Raw genomic sequence first — 15,088 nt, forward strand, 5'->3', positions numbered from 1 at the left:
AGGATGGGTTTAGGGAGGTGGAGGGAGGGGGGTATTGAGGGGTCAAGGGGGCGGGGGGGGGGGATATGGGGGTGTGTAGAGGTATGCTGGACTGAGGTGTTGCATGTAGGTGTATTCAGTGGTGTTTTGTGGAAGATAATTCGTGAATTCTCTGGTTGACTCATCTGGGGGTAAGTACCCACTGCCTGACTCATCTGGGGGTAGCACTCACTGCCTGACTCATCTGGGGGTAGTACCCACTGCCTGACTCATCTGGGGGTAGCACTCACATAAATAACGATAAATAGACAACGATAAATAGAGAGAAAGATAAGTGATAGTGAAAGAGAATGAGAATGAGATTAAGAGAGACAGAAATTGAGAGAAATAATGAGAGCCACATGCAGAGACAAATAGACAGAAATAAACAGAAAGTCAAACAATGAAATTGACATATAAAGACACACAAAAAAGTCGTACACAGATTGACAGCAATAGACAGGCAGACAGGGATAAAGAAAGAGACAGACAGCCAGCCAGATAGATAGACTGAGACAGATAAAGCAAAACAAAAGAGGCATACACATACAGAGGTAGACTCACACACACACACACACACACACACACACACACACACACACACACACACACACACACACACACACACACACACACACACACACACACACACTAGTGCACAAGCTGGAGATGCAGGCAGGAGTGAAAGGGAAGGTACTCCATTGGATAAGGGAGTACCTAAGCAACAGAAGACAGCGAGTCACTGTGAGGGGTGAGGTCTCAGCTTGGCAAGACGTCATCAGTGGAGTCCCGCAGGGATCATTCCTTGGACCTATACTGTTTCTGATATATGTGAATGATCTCCCAGAGGGAATAGACTCATCCCATCATAGTGTGCTGATGATGCAAAAAATTGTGAGGAGGATTAAAACAGAGAAAGATAGTAGGAGGCTACAAGATGACCTAGACGAACTGAATGAATGGTCCAACAAATGGCTACTAAAGTTCAACTCAAGTAAATGTAAATTAATGAAGCTAGGCGGTTTAAACAAGAGGCCAGACACAGGATACCGAATGGGAGATGAAGTTCTTCATGAAACGGACAAAGAGAACAATCTAGGAGTTGATATCACGCCGAACCTGTCTCTTAAAGCCCACATCAAGAGAATAACATCAGCGGCATATTCAAGGCTGGCTAACATGAGAACTCTCTTCAGGAACCTGTGTAAGGAATCATTTAGAACCTTGTATACCACATATGTAAGACCAATCTTGGAGTATGCGACCCCAGCATGGAGCCCGTACCTTGTCAAGCACAAGACGAAGCTGGAAAAAGTTCAGAGGTATGCCACTAGGCTAGTCCCAGAACTAAGAGGCATGAGTTACGAGTTAAGGCAATCTGAACTGCACCTCACGTCGCTGAAAGACAGGAAAGCTCGGGGAGACATGATCACTATCTAAAAAATTATCAGAGGAATTGACAAAGTATAAAGATAAACTGTTTAACACGGATGGTACGCGAACAAGGGGACACAGGTGGAAACTGAGTACCCAAATGAGCCACAGGGACGTTAGAAAGAACTTTTTCAGTGTCAGAGTAGTTAACAGATGGAATGCATTAGGCAGTGATGTGGTGGAGGCTGACTCCATACACAGTTTCAAGTGTAGATATGATAGAGCCCAATAGGCTCAGGAACCTGTACACCAGTTGATTGACAGTTGAGAGGCGGGACCAAAGAGCCAGAGCTCAACCCACGTAAGCACAACTAGGTGAGTACAACTAGGTCAGAACACACAACAATCCCCAGAACCATCGATGCCCTCCAGAAGAACACTATTAAAATCTGAACGCCTTAGCCAATCTTAATCTGATCCTTAAGTCATTCAAGTAGGTGCTGTTTTAGATTCAGCCACAAAATGTTGCAAGCAGCACGGGCTATGGTGAGCCCGTCGTACTCACCTGGCACAGACGTTCGCCTTCAAGTGGGAAGTAACTCCTCCAGTTCCCACATTACTGAGGGAGTATAAAAGTTGTCCTGGTAGATAATCACATAACTAATCTTGTGGATTACACCCCCCCCCCCCCCCCCGGTGCTTCTCCTCGCTGCGTATCGCAAGATCCCGGCAACACAAATCACACTCCTCAAGAGTTCGTATGAAAAGATTTGACAAAAATAAAGCTATGCTCACGATGCTTTCTCCACTCTCACAAGATGTTTATCCCAAAGCAAAACTCTTGGAGTTGTGCTCAGTTCCACAGTATGACACCCTGCTCAAGTCCAGACTTGGAAAAGTCCTCAACCTTTTTCTTGATGACTCGGTGGAAATATGCTTCTTTTGCAATCGGACTTTCTGGCCTTTGAGGCTCGCATATTATTTTGCCAACTCCTTTCATCCTCTGCATCCAATGATCTTGTTATTTGACTCGTACAGAAGACAACGGTGACTCGGTGGGGACATAACGGTGCCGCCGCCTTCATTGAAAGCTCCAATCAGTAGAATGCTTCTGCGACCTCGGAACCCAGACCAGACAAAAACAAAACAAAACAAAAAAAACACGAATTACATTGAGTAACAAACAGTTTTCCAGGCCATTGTTATTAACAAATTGCCTGTGCCTCCAAAGTGTAGACAATATAGGTAATATTCCCCACGGTCTTTGCTTTTGTGACCAGGACACAATATTTTGATATTTATTTATTTTCCAGAATATTGCAGATTGATTCAGTACCGAGTAAACATGGAGCAACTCCGTGACAGGCACAAGTCCTTCGTCTTCTTCCTCGGCTCCCTCGACACACCTCAAGGAGGATTACGACAGCCTCAGCACCTCGCTGGACGCCGTGAAGTGTGATGAGGACGTCTGGGAGATCATTCTAAACTTCAAAAGAGGGACATTCCTTGATGGGTCTCCAAGGCGGGTTTACCAAGTTCCGTCGCTTTGTTTACCTCGGCGACGGCAAAGAAAACGAAGACACAGATTCGCCATTTTTATAGTAGAAAGCGGGCTAATTTTAAAATCTGTCTGTGCTGGTCACATAAGCATAGAGGGGGGGGGATAATAGCCATTTTCCATACATTTTTAGGGATAACCAGTTAGGAAATAATACTGTCTTGGAACAAAAATAGTTACTTTGTGTTATCAAGCTGTTATCATTGTCTTATCAAGCTGGGATAGCCCAGTGACGAAGAGAAAATTTGAGAACTTCCGTTTGGTAACGTCACAACAGGTGGTGTTCGACCCCACTCGCAGGGGAGAACAGATGCTCTGGCGCTGTGACCTCATATCCCAATTCAGGCCGAGTCCAAGTATATTTGACCTGCCCTGGAAAAGCTCTATGGGTTGGCATGCAAGACACAATAAAATCAATAACACCAAGAGGAGCCAAGCCACTAGGCTTGGCTCCTCTTGATGAAAAAGTAGAGGAGAGACTTGATTTTCATCAAGCTCAAAATCTTGACAGCCTCGCACGTAGCCCAGATGGGATAACAGTATATTCCTTTAGAAGAAGGATAGATAGCTGGTATGAACCCACACAAGTGTATTCGCCATGGGTAATACTCATATATTTTCAGTGTTGGTCAGGCAGCTGGCGTTCCCCAATCCTTGAGAAGCAATCAAATCCATCAAGTATTGGTAACTGGGCCATCGGTACACATGTTTTGGCATCACAGACCCCTTCAACCCCCCTAGGACAAGTGTCCCATGAACTTTTTCAGTGACTTGGGTTCTAGCTTCATCAACACTAAAAGAAACCCCAAGAGCTTCGCGCTTCCTGTTTCAGCGCCTGAGTGTGGCGATCTAGAGGGGAAGGAGCTGCCTGTCTTGATCTGTGGAGCTGGAAGAGTCCCCCGGGCACCAAGTACCTATATATGACAAACCCCAAAATAAAACTCAGTAAATGAATACTTTACGCTGCGTCGCCTTGACTGCCAGAGTTTTGCGAGAGGCGGACAGACCATTGCTGTATAGCGACACTGCTCTCTGCCTCGCCGACGCCCACAGAAGGAAATGGAAGAGAGTGAGAAGTTTGTATGTATGAACTTGTGCAGAAAGTTGCGGAGCCTTTGTGGGTAGCTTGTTGTACTGAAGTTTGGTGAGGACGGGAAGGGGAGCGGTCTCACCGGTGACCACGAGGGAGGTGGTAGTGGTGACCCGTATCTCATCCTTCACGCTAACAACATATCTACCCCCTCGGCAGGTTCCTGGAGCACAATCTGGTGGAGGAGCTGACGAAGGACTCCCTCAGGGGCTTCACGGGACTGGAGGCTCTGTGAGTATCCCTAGGAGTACTGTAGTACCCTCCCCGCCACTACACTGTCTCTGCCACTCGGGTCAGTCTCTCGGTTTGATACTCAAATTGTAATCTTTCAACATGTTTCTTCACAACAGGTTTCCTCGCTCGTAAGTTACACACAGATTGACACATTATACACCACGAATTATCTTCTGGTAATACATTTTTTTCCTCGGATCCTCTATACTGTAATGCATGTTAGAGCAAGACCCACCAGACTCTTGGTGCAGGTGGCCTGCACACCAGCACGTCGTCGGCTCTTATCTGACAGTACTCTCTTAGTGTTTATATATTTCTTAAGTTGTCTAATTGTTCGGCTTACGGATTATTATATAACTCAATATAATATACCTAATATAAATATAATATACCCTGAACCTTTGATTACTGGCATTATAAACTTGAGCAGTCGACTTTACCCTGTCTGGAGATGTAGGAAGTAATTTATTTACAAATTCTTATGATTTGCTCTCAAGTTCATTTAAAATGTATTCGCGTTCTATTTAACCTTAAGTGTGCCATCTCACTCTCATTTTCCCATTTTCTGACAGTCTCCCATTTTCTTTTAAGTGTGTCTTAACTGTCCCATCTCATTCTTTAGTTTTCTCTTAAATTTATCTCTTTTAATACTGCTCGACCCACCTCGCTCTGGGAAACTATTGAGGGTTGGTTTAACTCCTGAATGTGAGGATCCACGTCCAATATCGGCCATCCGGACCACCGGTTTAGAAAATTGTGGCACACTTGACTATCTTCCTCGTACTGCGTCAGCCTGGAACCTTTGTAACACTGGGGCCAGATTTACAAAGCAGTTACGCAAGTACTAAAGAACCTGTACATTTTTCCTCAATCTTTGACGGGTATGGTTACATTTATTAAACAGTTTGCAAGCATGAAAATGTCCACAATGAACTGTTGTTATTGTTCTAAACAGCCTCCTGGAGCTTCGGAGCTCATTAGCTGTTTAATAATTGTAAACCAAACCGCTAAAGATTGATAATAGATGTACAGGTTCGTAAGTGCTTGCGTAACTGCTAAGTGAATCTGGCCTCAGGTTATGGTATGAAGTCGCTGTTAATGCAGTTAAGATTTTGAAACTTTAATTTTCGCTAAATTTGCATAAAGTATTTCATTTGTTTATTTTTTTTTTTTACCTGTAATCTGGAAGTATTGGTTATTTGTGATGTGTAGTATTTGGTGTGAGCTGGTACCGACGTGACACGGTGTAGAGGTGTGGTGGGTGGCTGGGGGTGGTGGCAGGCTGGGGTGTGGTGGGTGGCTGGGGTCTGTGTGGTGGTGGCTGGGTGTGGTGGTGGCTGGGGTGTGGTGGGTGGCTGGGGTTGTGGTGGCAGGCTGGGGTGTGGTGGCAGGCTGGGGTGTGGTGGGTGGCTGGGGTGTGGTGGCAGGCTGGGGTGTGGTGGCAGGCTGGGGTGTGGTGGGTGGCTGGGGGGTGTTGGCAGAGATGGTGAAACACGTCACATCTCATACGAGTTTTCGGAAGCAATGTTCTCAGGTGTGCGCCAGGCTGCTACCAGCGAGAGGAGGGTAAATACAGGTGTGTGTGTGAGGGTGTGTGTGTGTGTGGGGGGAGGGGGTGGAATTGGTGTCAGGCGCCCGTTAACACCATCAAAACTACCCACACTCCTGCTTCAGAATACATAAGAGAAAAGATACAAAATACATAAGAGAGGTATATATATAGCCTGAGCATCCTGCATGTATGAACGACTTGTAATATTCGTCACTACATACTTACGTGACTGTCAGATGTCTGACAGCACCACTGTGGGCACCACTGTGGGCACCAGTATGGGCACCAGTATGGGCACCAGTATGGGCACCATCCACCTGGAAAATGTAATCGCCCTACCAGCTCCTTACTCCCCCCCCCTCACACGGAGGTATGAAATTTTTTCCAAAATGTTTCTGAAAAGGAAGGAAATATTCCCGCGAGTTTTACCTTCACTGGAATTGAAGCTTTGGATAGAGAGGGGGTGTGGGGGGGGGGAAGGGTTGGAGATGTTGTCGAGTGGTGGGGCTTTGGTTGGAGGAGTGGGTGTAATGCTGAAGAAGGGGGGGGGGCGCTGGCCACCAGAAACCTTCAGTTGTTGACCCATCTGACAATTCACCACTCACGTGACCCCATTTCTGGCTTCCGTTGTGCTCTATACTGTTCTAATGTTTGACTTGAATTCTTATATATAGTTTTCTTCACACTAAATACTGTTCCTCTTGACAATTGTATCGTGTTGAAATGTTATTTACTGAAGTGTCTGACACTACCACAACCACCTCTACTACGACTACAAGTTCACCCTCCCTGCTAATGCCCTCGTCTGCGCCTCCTTCAGGTACTTGCGTCACAACAAGATCAGAGTGATACATCCCGGCGCCTTCCTGGAGCTCCACAGCTTACTTGATCTGTAAGTAATATGGTCCACCTCCTAGCTCCTTCTCACCCATTCCTTACTTCATAAACCTCCAAAAGTGAGGTAAGGAGTTATCTCACTCTTCTCCCCCTTTCGTCACCTCAATACCACGTCTAGGGGTTCCTCCGGGAGGTTGACGTACACACACACACACACACACACACACACACACACACACACACACACACACACACACACACACACACACACACACACACACACACACACACACATACACACACACACAGGTGTGTTCCGATTTTGGTGTATTTTTCAGATATTTCTTACTGGAGCCTGATAGCAAGGGCAAGACTCTCCCAAGCTGGCATGAACACTGATAATATAATTTTGTTTAAATGTGTGAGAGTAGCGGGATGAGAGAGACTTGTGGCACATGTAGACTTTGATCATTGTATTTTGTTCATTTCACATTGTATTTGGTGAAATGAAGCTCCATAATATGTAGCTGGTAGTTTATACCGTTGATGACTAGAGGTGCAAGCGTATGGACGTCCGCACACAAGACAAAGTTAGAGAAGATTCAGTGGTATGCCACCAGACTAGTTCCGGAGCTGAGAGGTATGAGCTACGAGGAAAGGCTAAGGGAGGTGAACTTCACATCCCTGGAAAACAGAAGATTTAAGGAAGACATGATAACCACCTACAAAATTCTCAGGGGAATTGACAGGGTGGACAAAGACAAACTCTTTAGCACGGGTGGAACACGAACAAGGGGACACAGGTGGAAAATTAGTACCCAGATAAGCCACAGAGACGTTAGAAAGAATTTTTTCAGTGTCAGAGTAGTTATCAAGTGGAATGCATTAGGCAGAGATGTGGTGGAAGCTGACTCCATACACAGTTTCAAATGTAGATATGATAGAGCCCAGTAGGCTCAGGAATCTGTACACCAGTTGATTGACAGTTGAGAGGCGGGACCAAAGAGCCAGAGCTCAACCCCCGCAAGTACAACTAGGTGAGTACTGTAATAAGATGAGTACTCTATACCGACCTGGAGTATAGAGCACTCTTCCCCTCAACCCTCCCAGCTGATGTTCAACCCCCTCCCCGCAACCCCTAACCTATCCCCCTCCCCCAAGCCTCATTCCCCCCTCCCCCAGCGCCATTCCCAGTCACAACCCCCCGCCCCCCACACTAACTCTACACAAAAGCTCATCCAGCGGTGAGCCGGAAGACTAAAATCGAGACAATTTAAACCGTTAAAACCCGTAAAAAGTCGTTGGAGTCCGTTAAAATCCGATAAACTCTTTTTAAATTCCGTTCAAAGCTGGCGTACACTGACCGATTTGCCTGAATACAATGCACCGTGTCCCTCCTAGTTTCGTTGAAACAACACATTTCCTTTTTGAATACATATTCCCTTCATGTAAAGCCTTGTGGTCTGTTAGTGCTTGAGTGCCTTTCACCACTATAAAGGATTTGTTTGCAGATTTGATTTGAAATGAACGAATTAATTTAAAAGAATTTATAGAAATTCGAGATGGCTAGGTGTAGATGAGCGCCTCCGGTGGCGAAGAGGTCGGACTGTAGCTCCTGGCCCTCGGAGGGTTGGGGTGGAAAGCCCTGTATGAAGTGTTTCACAACATGGCTGTATCACTGCTACCAGACTGTAACACAGTTATGGCGTGACTCACTACACAAGCCTGGCCAATTTACTGATCACCGGGACTGTAGTGATGGGCTTTTTCACTCCTATAGATGTACCTTCACACACACACACACACACACACACACACACACACACACACACACACACACACACACACACACACACACACACACACACACACACACACAGTTGAGCTCTGGCTCTTTGGTCCCGCCTCTCAACCGTCAATCAACTGATGTACATATTCCTGAGCCTACTTGGGCTCTATTATATCTACACTTGAAACTGTGTATGGAGTCAGCCTCCACCACATTACTACCTAATGCATTCCATTTACTAACTACTCTGACACTGAAAAAGTTATTTCTAACGTCTCTGTGGCTCATTTGGGTACTCAGCTTCCACCTGTGTCCCCTTGTTCGCGTCCCTCCAGTGTTGAATAGTTCATCCTTGTTTACCCGGTCGATTCCCCTGCAGGATTTTGTAGGTTGTGATCATGTCCCCCTTACTCTTCTGTCTTCCAGTGTCGTAAGGTGCATTTCCCGCAGCGTTTCCTCATAACTCATGCCTCTTAGTTCTTGGACTAGTCTAGTAGCATACCTTTGGACTTTTTCCAGCTTCGTCTTGTGCTTAACAAGGTACGGGCTCCATGTGTGTGTGTGTGTGTTATAGAGAAATGTATGAAGTAAACAAACATAAAAGAAAAGAATAGTAAAGTAAAGAAAACATAAAAGTAAAGAAACATAAATCGGTTAGAAAGGCGGGGTCCAAGAGCTAATAGCTGGAGTCTGCAGGTACAAACAGTAAATACCCATACACCAGTAATGATCGTACTGACCTATTGACCTCTCATGGGAGTATTGACCTCTCATGGGAGTATTGACCTCTCATGCGAGTATTGACCTCTCATGGGAGTATTGACCTGTCATGCGAGTATTGACCTCTCATGCGAGTATTGACCTCTCATGCGAGTATTGACCTCTCATGCAAGTATTGACCTCTCATGCGAGTATTGACCTCTCATGCGAGTATTGACCTCTCATGCGAGTATTGACCTCATGGGAGTATTGACCTCTCATGGGAGTATTGACCTCTCATGGGAGTATTGACCTCTCATGGGAGTATTGACCTCTCATGGGAGTATTGACCTCTCATGCGAGTATTGACCTCTCATGGGAGTATTGACCTCTCATGCGAGTATTGACCTCTCATGGGAGTTTTGACCTCTCATGGGAGTATTGACCTCTCATGCGTGTGTTGACCTCCCGTTTACAGGGAGCTACACAACAACAGGATCCAGAGCATTCATCCGGAAACTTTTGAAGGACTTACGGCACTCGTTAATTTGTGAGTATAACTTGTAAACTTGTAAACTGTCAACTTGTAAACTGTCAACTTGTAATTAAACTCGTACAGTAAACTGATGAAACAAACATTGTTATCGAGCCTGATACAGAGCTAAGTAAAGAGGTTTACTCAAACTCATTTTGGTAGAAAATATTATATTTTGGTGGCCAAGTATTTTGATTATAACTATGTTATAGAGTAATGTATTTAGTTAGTCTAAAATTTATGCTCTCTCTGTCTCTCTCTCTCTCTCTGTCTCTGTCTGTCTGTCTCTCTGTCTCTCTCTCTCTGTCTCTCTCTCTCTCTCTCTCTCTCTGTCTCTCTCACAACAGAGGTCTGAAGGGCAACCCGCTGGTGGTGGTGGCCAGTGACACATTCCGAACACTTCCCAAGCTCGACTCCCTGTAAGTATGATGGATGGAGTACCTCCAGCTGGGGTACGGTGAAGGGGGGTACCTCCAGCTGGGGGTACGGTGAAGGGGTACCTCCAGCTGGAGGTACGGTGAAGGGGGGTACCTCCAGCTGGGGGTACGGTGAAGAGGGTACCTCCAGCTGTTTGGCAGATAAAGGGCCGCATCTCCGCTGTCTGTAATCTATATGAAATGGTGAAGGGAGAGAGAGAGAGAGAGAGAGAGAGAGAGAGGGAGAGAGAGAGAGAGAGGGGGGGGGGAGGTATACGTGTGTGCCTATGTAGTAAAAATTTGTCGACTACTACATTTTTGTTTTGCTTCGTCAAAATAATTTGTATGCCCTTCATGTAGCACTGTTGGGGGGTCTTATATTCGTATCCTGATATCTTTTGTATCATGTTTGTATTTTGAGCCCACCTCACAGCCCACTTCACAGCCCACCTCACAGCCCACCTCACAGCCCTCCTCACAGCCCTCCTCACAGCCCTCCTCACAGCCCTCCTCACAGCCCTCCTCACAGCCCTCCTCACAGCCCACCTCACAGCCCTCCTCACAGCCCTCCTCACAGCCCACCTCACAGCCCTCCTCACAGCCCTCCTCACAGCCCTCCTCACAGCCCACCTCACAGCCCACCTCACAGCCCACCTTACAGCCCACCTCACAGCCCACCTCACAGCCCACCTCACAGCCCACCTCACAGCCCACCTCACAGCCCACCTCACAGCCCACCTCACAGCCCATCTCTGCCCCTGGTGATCTCATAACTTAGCTCCTCATCAGCTGTTAGTAATAAGAATGAGGGAATTTCTTGTCAGGTCCTTGATTTACACCCGGGACGATTTATATAGTTACTCCTCTCGTTATCTCTCTCCTCTCTCGTTATCTCTCTCCTCTCTCGTTATCTCTCCAGTCTCGTTACCCCAAATTCTCACTGTAAGTCTTGGCGTCATTCCTGAGAGGGGCTTCCACTTTGCACTCTGCATGAACAGAATTTGTGGCGACTGTGTCGAATGCTCTCTGGCAATCGAGAAAGATGCAGTCTTTCAAACGTAGTGTCCATCATCCCTTCGGTGAATTCGTGCAGGTGTTTGGCGGCAAGATTAAGTATTCTGGCAACCAGTGGGATTGAACTTTTCCCCGCACCTCCCAGACACACCCACTACCCACTGAACCATGATGGGCTTGGACACATGTCGACGAGAATAGTACTGTTACACTCGGCGCTGGTGACAGGTATTAGGGTAGGTTGGGTTTGGGTGATTAAGGCTACTTTTGGTTAGGTTAGGTTAGGTTAGGTTGGGATAGTGAAGGTTAGGTTAGGTTGGGATAGTGAAGGTTAGGTTAGGTTGAGATAGTGAAGGTTAGGTTAGGTTGGGATAGTGAAGGTTAGGTTAGGTTAGGTTAGTGAAGGATGGGTTGTGTTGCTCTGAGCTGTGTAATGTTACACTCTCGGTTGTTGGTGTTCTTTGTTGTATACTGCTGTGCCCTACTTTACTGTGGCCAGTTGTGCCTTACTTGACTGTGGCCAGTTGTGTCACTACAGCTCCCCCTGGCAGCATTCTGGCCACACTGTGTCATCTCTGGCGCCAGGGATTTACACTCCAGTTATTCTTTAATGAAGGTCCTCAAGCCAGATATACGGGGCTCTCAGGCCGGCTAGAGGCACTTTGTGAGCGGCGGGGCCCACTGCGCCACGATGGTCAACACACCGAGGATCATGATTTAATTATTCGCTTTTTATATGCTTCGCGAGTGCCTTTGAGCCTGCATGGTTGAGCTTAAGCTCTTGGACCGGGCATGGAATCCGGTTCTGTATACATCATCCTGCTCGTTGAGTTCATTCTGCTCTTCCTACTGCATTTATGTTGAAATGTTACATTGTCGCTATGGGTCATTTGTTTCTCAAGCTGTCATCCATGGGCTCTTGTTCTATCATACTCTCTCTCTCTCTCTCTCTCTCTCTCTCTCTCTCTCTCTCTCTCTCTCTCTCTCTCTCTCTCTCTCTCTCTCTCTCTCTCTCTCTCTCTCTCTCTCTCTCTCTCTCTCCTGTTCTTTTACGACGTTTGATCCATCTCTTTTGGTCCTTTTTCTGGCTCCAACCCTCGTAGTTTTTTACGAGCTTCTCTGCAACTCTCTGCACGTAAGTGCAACTCTCTGCACGTAAGGAACCTCTTCCGGTTCCTTCCGTGCTGGCGTAAGGGTGGTGACTGGGCGAGGGGGCGGCGGGGTGTTCAAGAGCTCCTTATCCAAATGCCTCAATATTTAGGGTGTTTGATTAGGTTCCTATAAATTGAAAACCACACACGAGGAAGTGAGGAGACGACGACGTTTCGGTCCGTCCTGGACCATTCTCAAGTAACGTGGACCATTCAGCCACGTTATTGTGACTGTCTATTGGCCATTTTTCAGACCACCACCCGAGGCTGTCTGTTACAGTTTGCAATGTATCAGAGTGCTTCTTTCTCCTAGTTCTTTGAGGTATTTTATTTTAATTTCTTTAATATCTCTCTCTTTTTATTTTCGTCAAATATAGTTTTCAAAATTTTTCATATTTGAAAAATATGACAAATCGCCGTTTTCACTAATTTGCATATTTTCGGTATAAAAATCAGCAATTTAAAACTCCAAATATGTACAATTACCCTGAATTCCGCTAAAAAAAAAATAACGTTCAAGAGTCATATTTCCGATAGACATCGTATTTTGAATACTGTACATCAGTTTGGGCAAAATATGACAAATCGTCGCTTTCATTAATTTCAATATTTTCGGTATTAAAAGCCGTAATTTTAAACTCCAAATATGTACAATCACCTTGAACTCCGCTCAAAAATAACCCTCAAGAGTCATATTTTCGATAGGCATCGTATTTTGAACATTCCAGGACAATTTGGGCAATATATGACCAATCGTATTTGTCATATTTAAAGTTGTTTAGCTTAGCGCCGGCCATCATAAGAGGGTATTGGGTCACCCCCATGTGTACGGCGCCTAACTGGCGTCCAACACGTTGATCCTTAGCCTTCGGTGCCGAGTCATTCTCACACTGTTTAGCTGCACCTTTCCGAGTCCTTGTGTATGTTTTCCAATCTATTTTTATGTGTTTTGGCTTCACTTCTTGTTTCGTGATCCTGTTCCAAGCTCTTTTTTTTTTTTTTTACTTCTCATTGTGTCGCCTCCAAGCTCTTCTTGTCAGACGCTGGGCACAACCTGTTCCGGCCTTCTTTATCTCTCAAGGGTGATGGTGTCAGGTTTATTGGGTTGGTATTGTGATCCTTTTCCTGATCCCTTCCCAGGGTTATATAGTGGCAGTGGCTTAGCGCTTTCTCCTGACAATTCCATTCCATTGTTGTTGTTGTTGTTTTAGATTCAGCTACTGGGAGCAAAAAGTTGCAAGTAGCACGGGCTATGGTGAACCCCCGTAGTGGACTTACCTGGCACAGGAGCGGGGGCTGTAACTTGGCTGACACACACACAGCGTTATAGGTTACTGTTCCACTCTCCACTTAGGAGCCGGTCGGCCGAGCGGACAGCACACTAGACTTGTGATCCTGTGGTCCCGGATTCGATCCCAGGCGCCGGCGAGAAACAATGGGCAGAGTTTCTTTCACCCCTATGCCCCCTGTCACCTAGCAGTAAAATAGGTACCTGGGGTGTTAGTCAGCTGTCACGGGCTGCTTCCTGGGGGTGGAGGCCTGGTAGAGGACCGGGCCGCAGGGACACTAAAGCCCCGAAATCATCTCAAGATAACCTCAAGATATGGTATTTTTGTTTTATTTGTTTAAGTCACAATACACACACACACACACCGTTATAGGTTAGTCCTCCACTCCCCCCCCCCCCACCTTCCTCTCGCCTCACCCCTCATTACCATGTGATGATCGGTGCCTCGAGTGTCAAATTTGTTGTTTGTCCGATTTGTGTGAGGGACATCATTAGCGTCCCCGGTGTTTAAGGACTTGTTATTGTGTGTTGGGGAAGCTGGCAACCTGGGGTAGGGGGGAGAGGGGGGGGCGAGTGGGTACAGGTGAGGGTTCAGGTGTGAGTACAGGTGTAGGAGACTGCAGGGGGGGTGGGGAGAGAGTTGACTACATACGGGATATGTGGTCAACTATTTCATCTAGTCGAGGTTTAGGTGAACCAATGTAGGGGTGAGGCAGGGTACCCCCAGGCTGTACCACAGGGGTGAGGCAGGGTACCCCCAGGCTGTACCACAGGGGTGAGGCAGGGTACCCCCAGGCTGTACCACAGGGGTGAGGCAGGGTACCCCCAGGCTGTACCACAGGGGTGAGGCAGGGTACCCCCACGCTGTACCACAGGGGTGAGGTAGGGTACCCCCACGCAGTACCACAGGGGTGAAGCAGGGTACCCCACGCTGTACCACAGGGGTGAAGCAGGGTACCCCCACGCTGTACCACAGGGGTGAAGCAGGGTACCCCACGCTGTACCACAGGGGTGAAGCAGGGTACCCCATGCTGTACCACAGGGGTGAAGCAGGGTACCCCACGCTGTACCACAGGGGTGAAGCAGGGTACTTGTACTCTTAAAATTTAATTAGATTCTGATAATCGTCGTTAACACATTTCCTAAACTTTAAAGTGTCCTTAAACTGTTATATTATTTCTCAATGCCATATTTGCGTATCTCAGAGAGTGTGCGTTCATTAGTGCCTGTGTCTCTCTCTTCCCCCCACGACGCCTCAGAGGGCTGGCGGACATGGAGCTGAGTGTGGAGCAGCTGCTGAACGTCTCCAGGGACCTGGCCCACAACGCCGTCACCCATGCGTGAGTTCTCGAGTCCCTTGAGCTCCTTGAGCCCTGCCTGTTGGTGTGTGTGTGTGTGTGTGTGTGTGTGTGTGTGTGTGTGTGTGTGTGTGTGTGTGTGTACGCCCGCACGCTCCCGCGCGTCCTTCCGTCCGACCGAACCCCCCACCCCCCTCCAATCTTCCTGGCCCCCCACTTCAGATAACATTATCAA

General features: G+C 47.0%; 1 protein-coding gene across 12 annotated transcripts in view; it reads left to right on the forward strand.

Annotated features, from left to right (window-relative positions):
- The window catches only part of LOC123762557 (relaxin receptor 1), a 181,329-nt gene that overhangs the window by 151,659 nt on the left and 14,582 nt on the right, over positions 1-15,088 (forward strand). For 11 of the 12 annotated variants that reach the window (XM_069332504.1, XM_069332503.1, XM_069332505.1 and 8 more), the window contains 5 exons: positions 4,200-4,271; positions 6,647-6,718; positions 9,630-9,701; positions 10,034-10,105; positions 14,815-14,895. In XM_069332504.1, the coding sequence (XP_069188605.1) occupies positions 4,200-4,271; positions 6,647-6,718; positions 9,630-9,701; positions 10,034-10,105; positions 14,815-14,895 (369 nt within the window). The remainder of the gene's footprint in view (positions 1-4,199; positions 4,272-6,646; positions 6,719-9,629; positions 9,702-10,033; positions 10,106-14,814; positions 14,896-15,088) is intronic. The other variant, XM_069332501.1, reaches the window with a different exon arrangement.

The sequence above is a fragment of the Procambarus clarkii genome, chromosome 27 (assembly GCF_040958095.1).
Source record: "Procambarus clarkii isolate CNS0578487 chromosome 27, FALCON_Pclarkii_2.0, whole genome shotgun sequence".
Classification (NCBI taxonomy): Eukaryota; Metazoa; Arthropoda; class Malacostraca; order Decapoda; family Cambaridae; genus Procambarus; species Procambarus clarkii.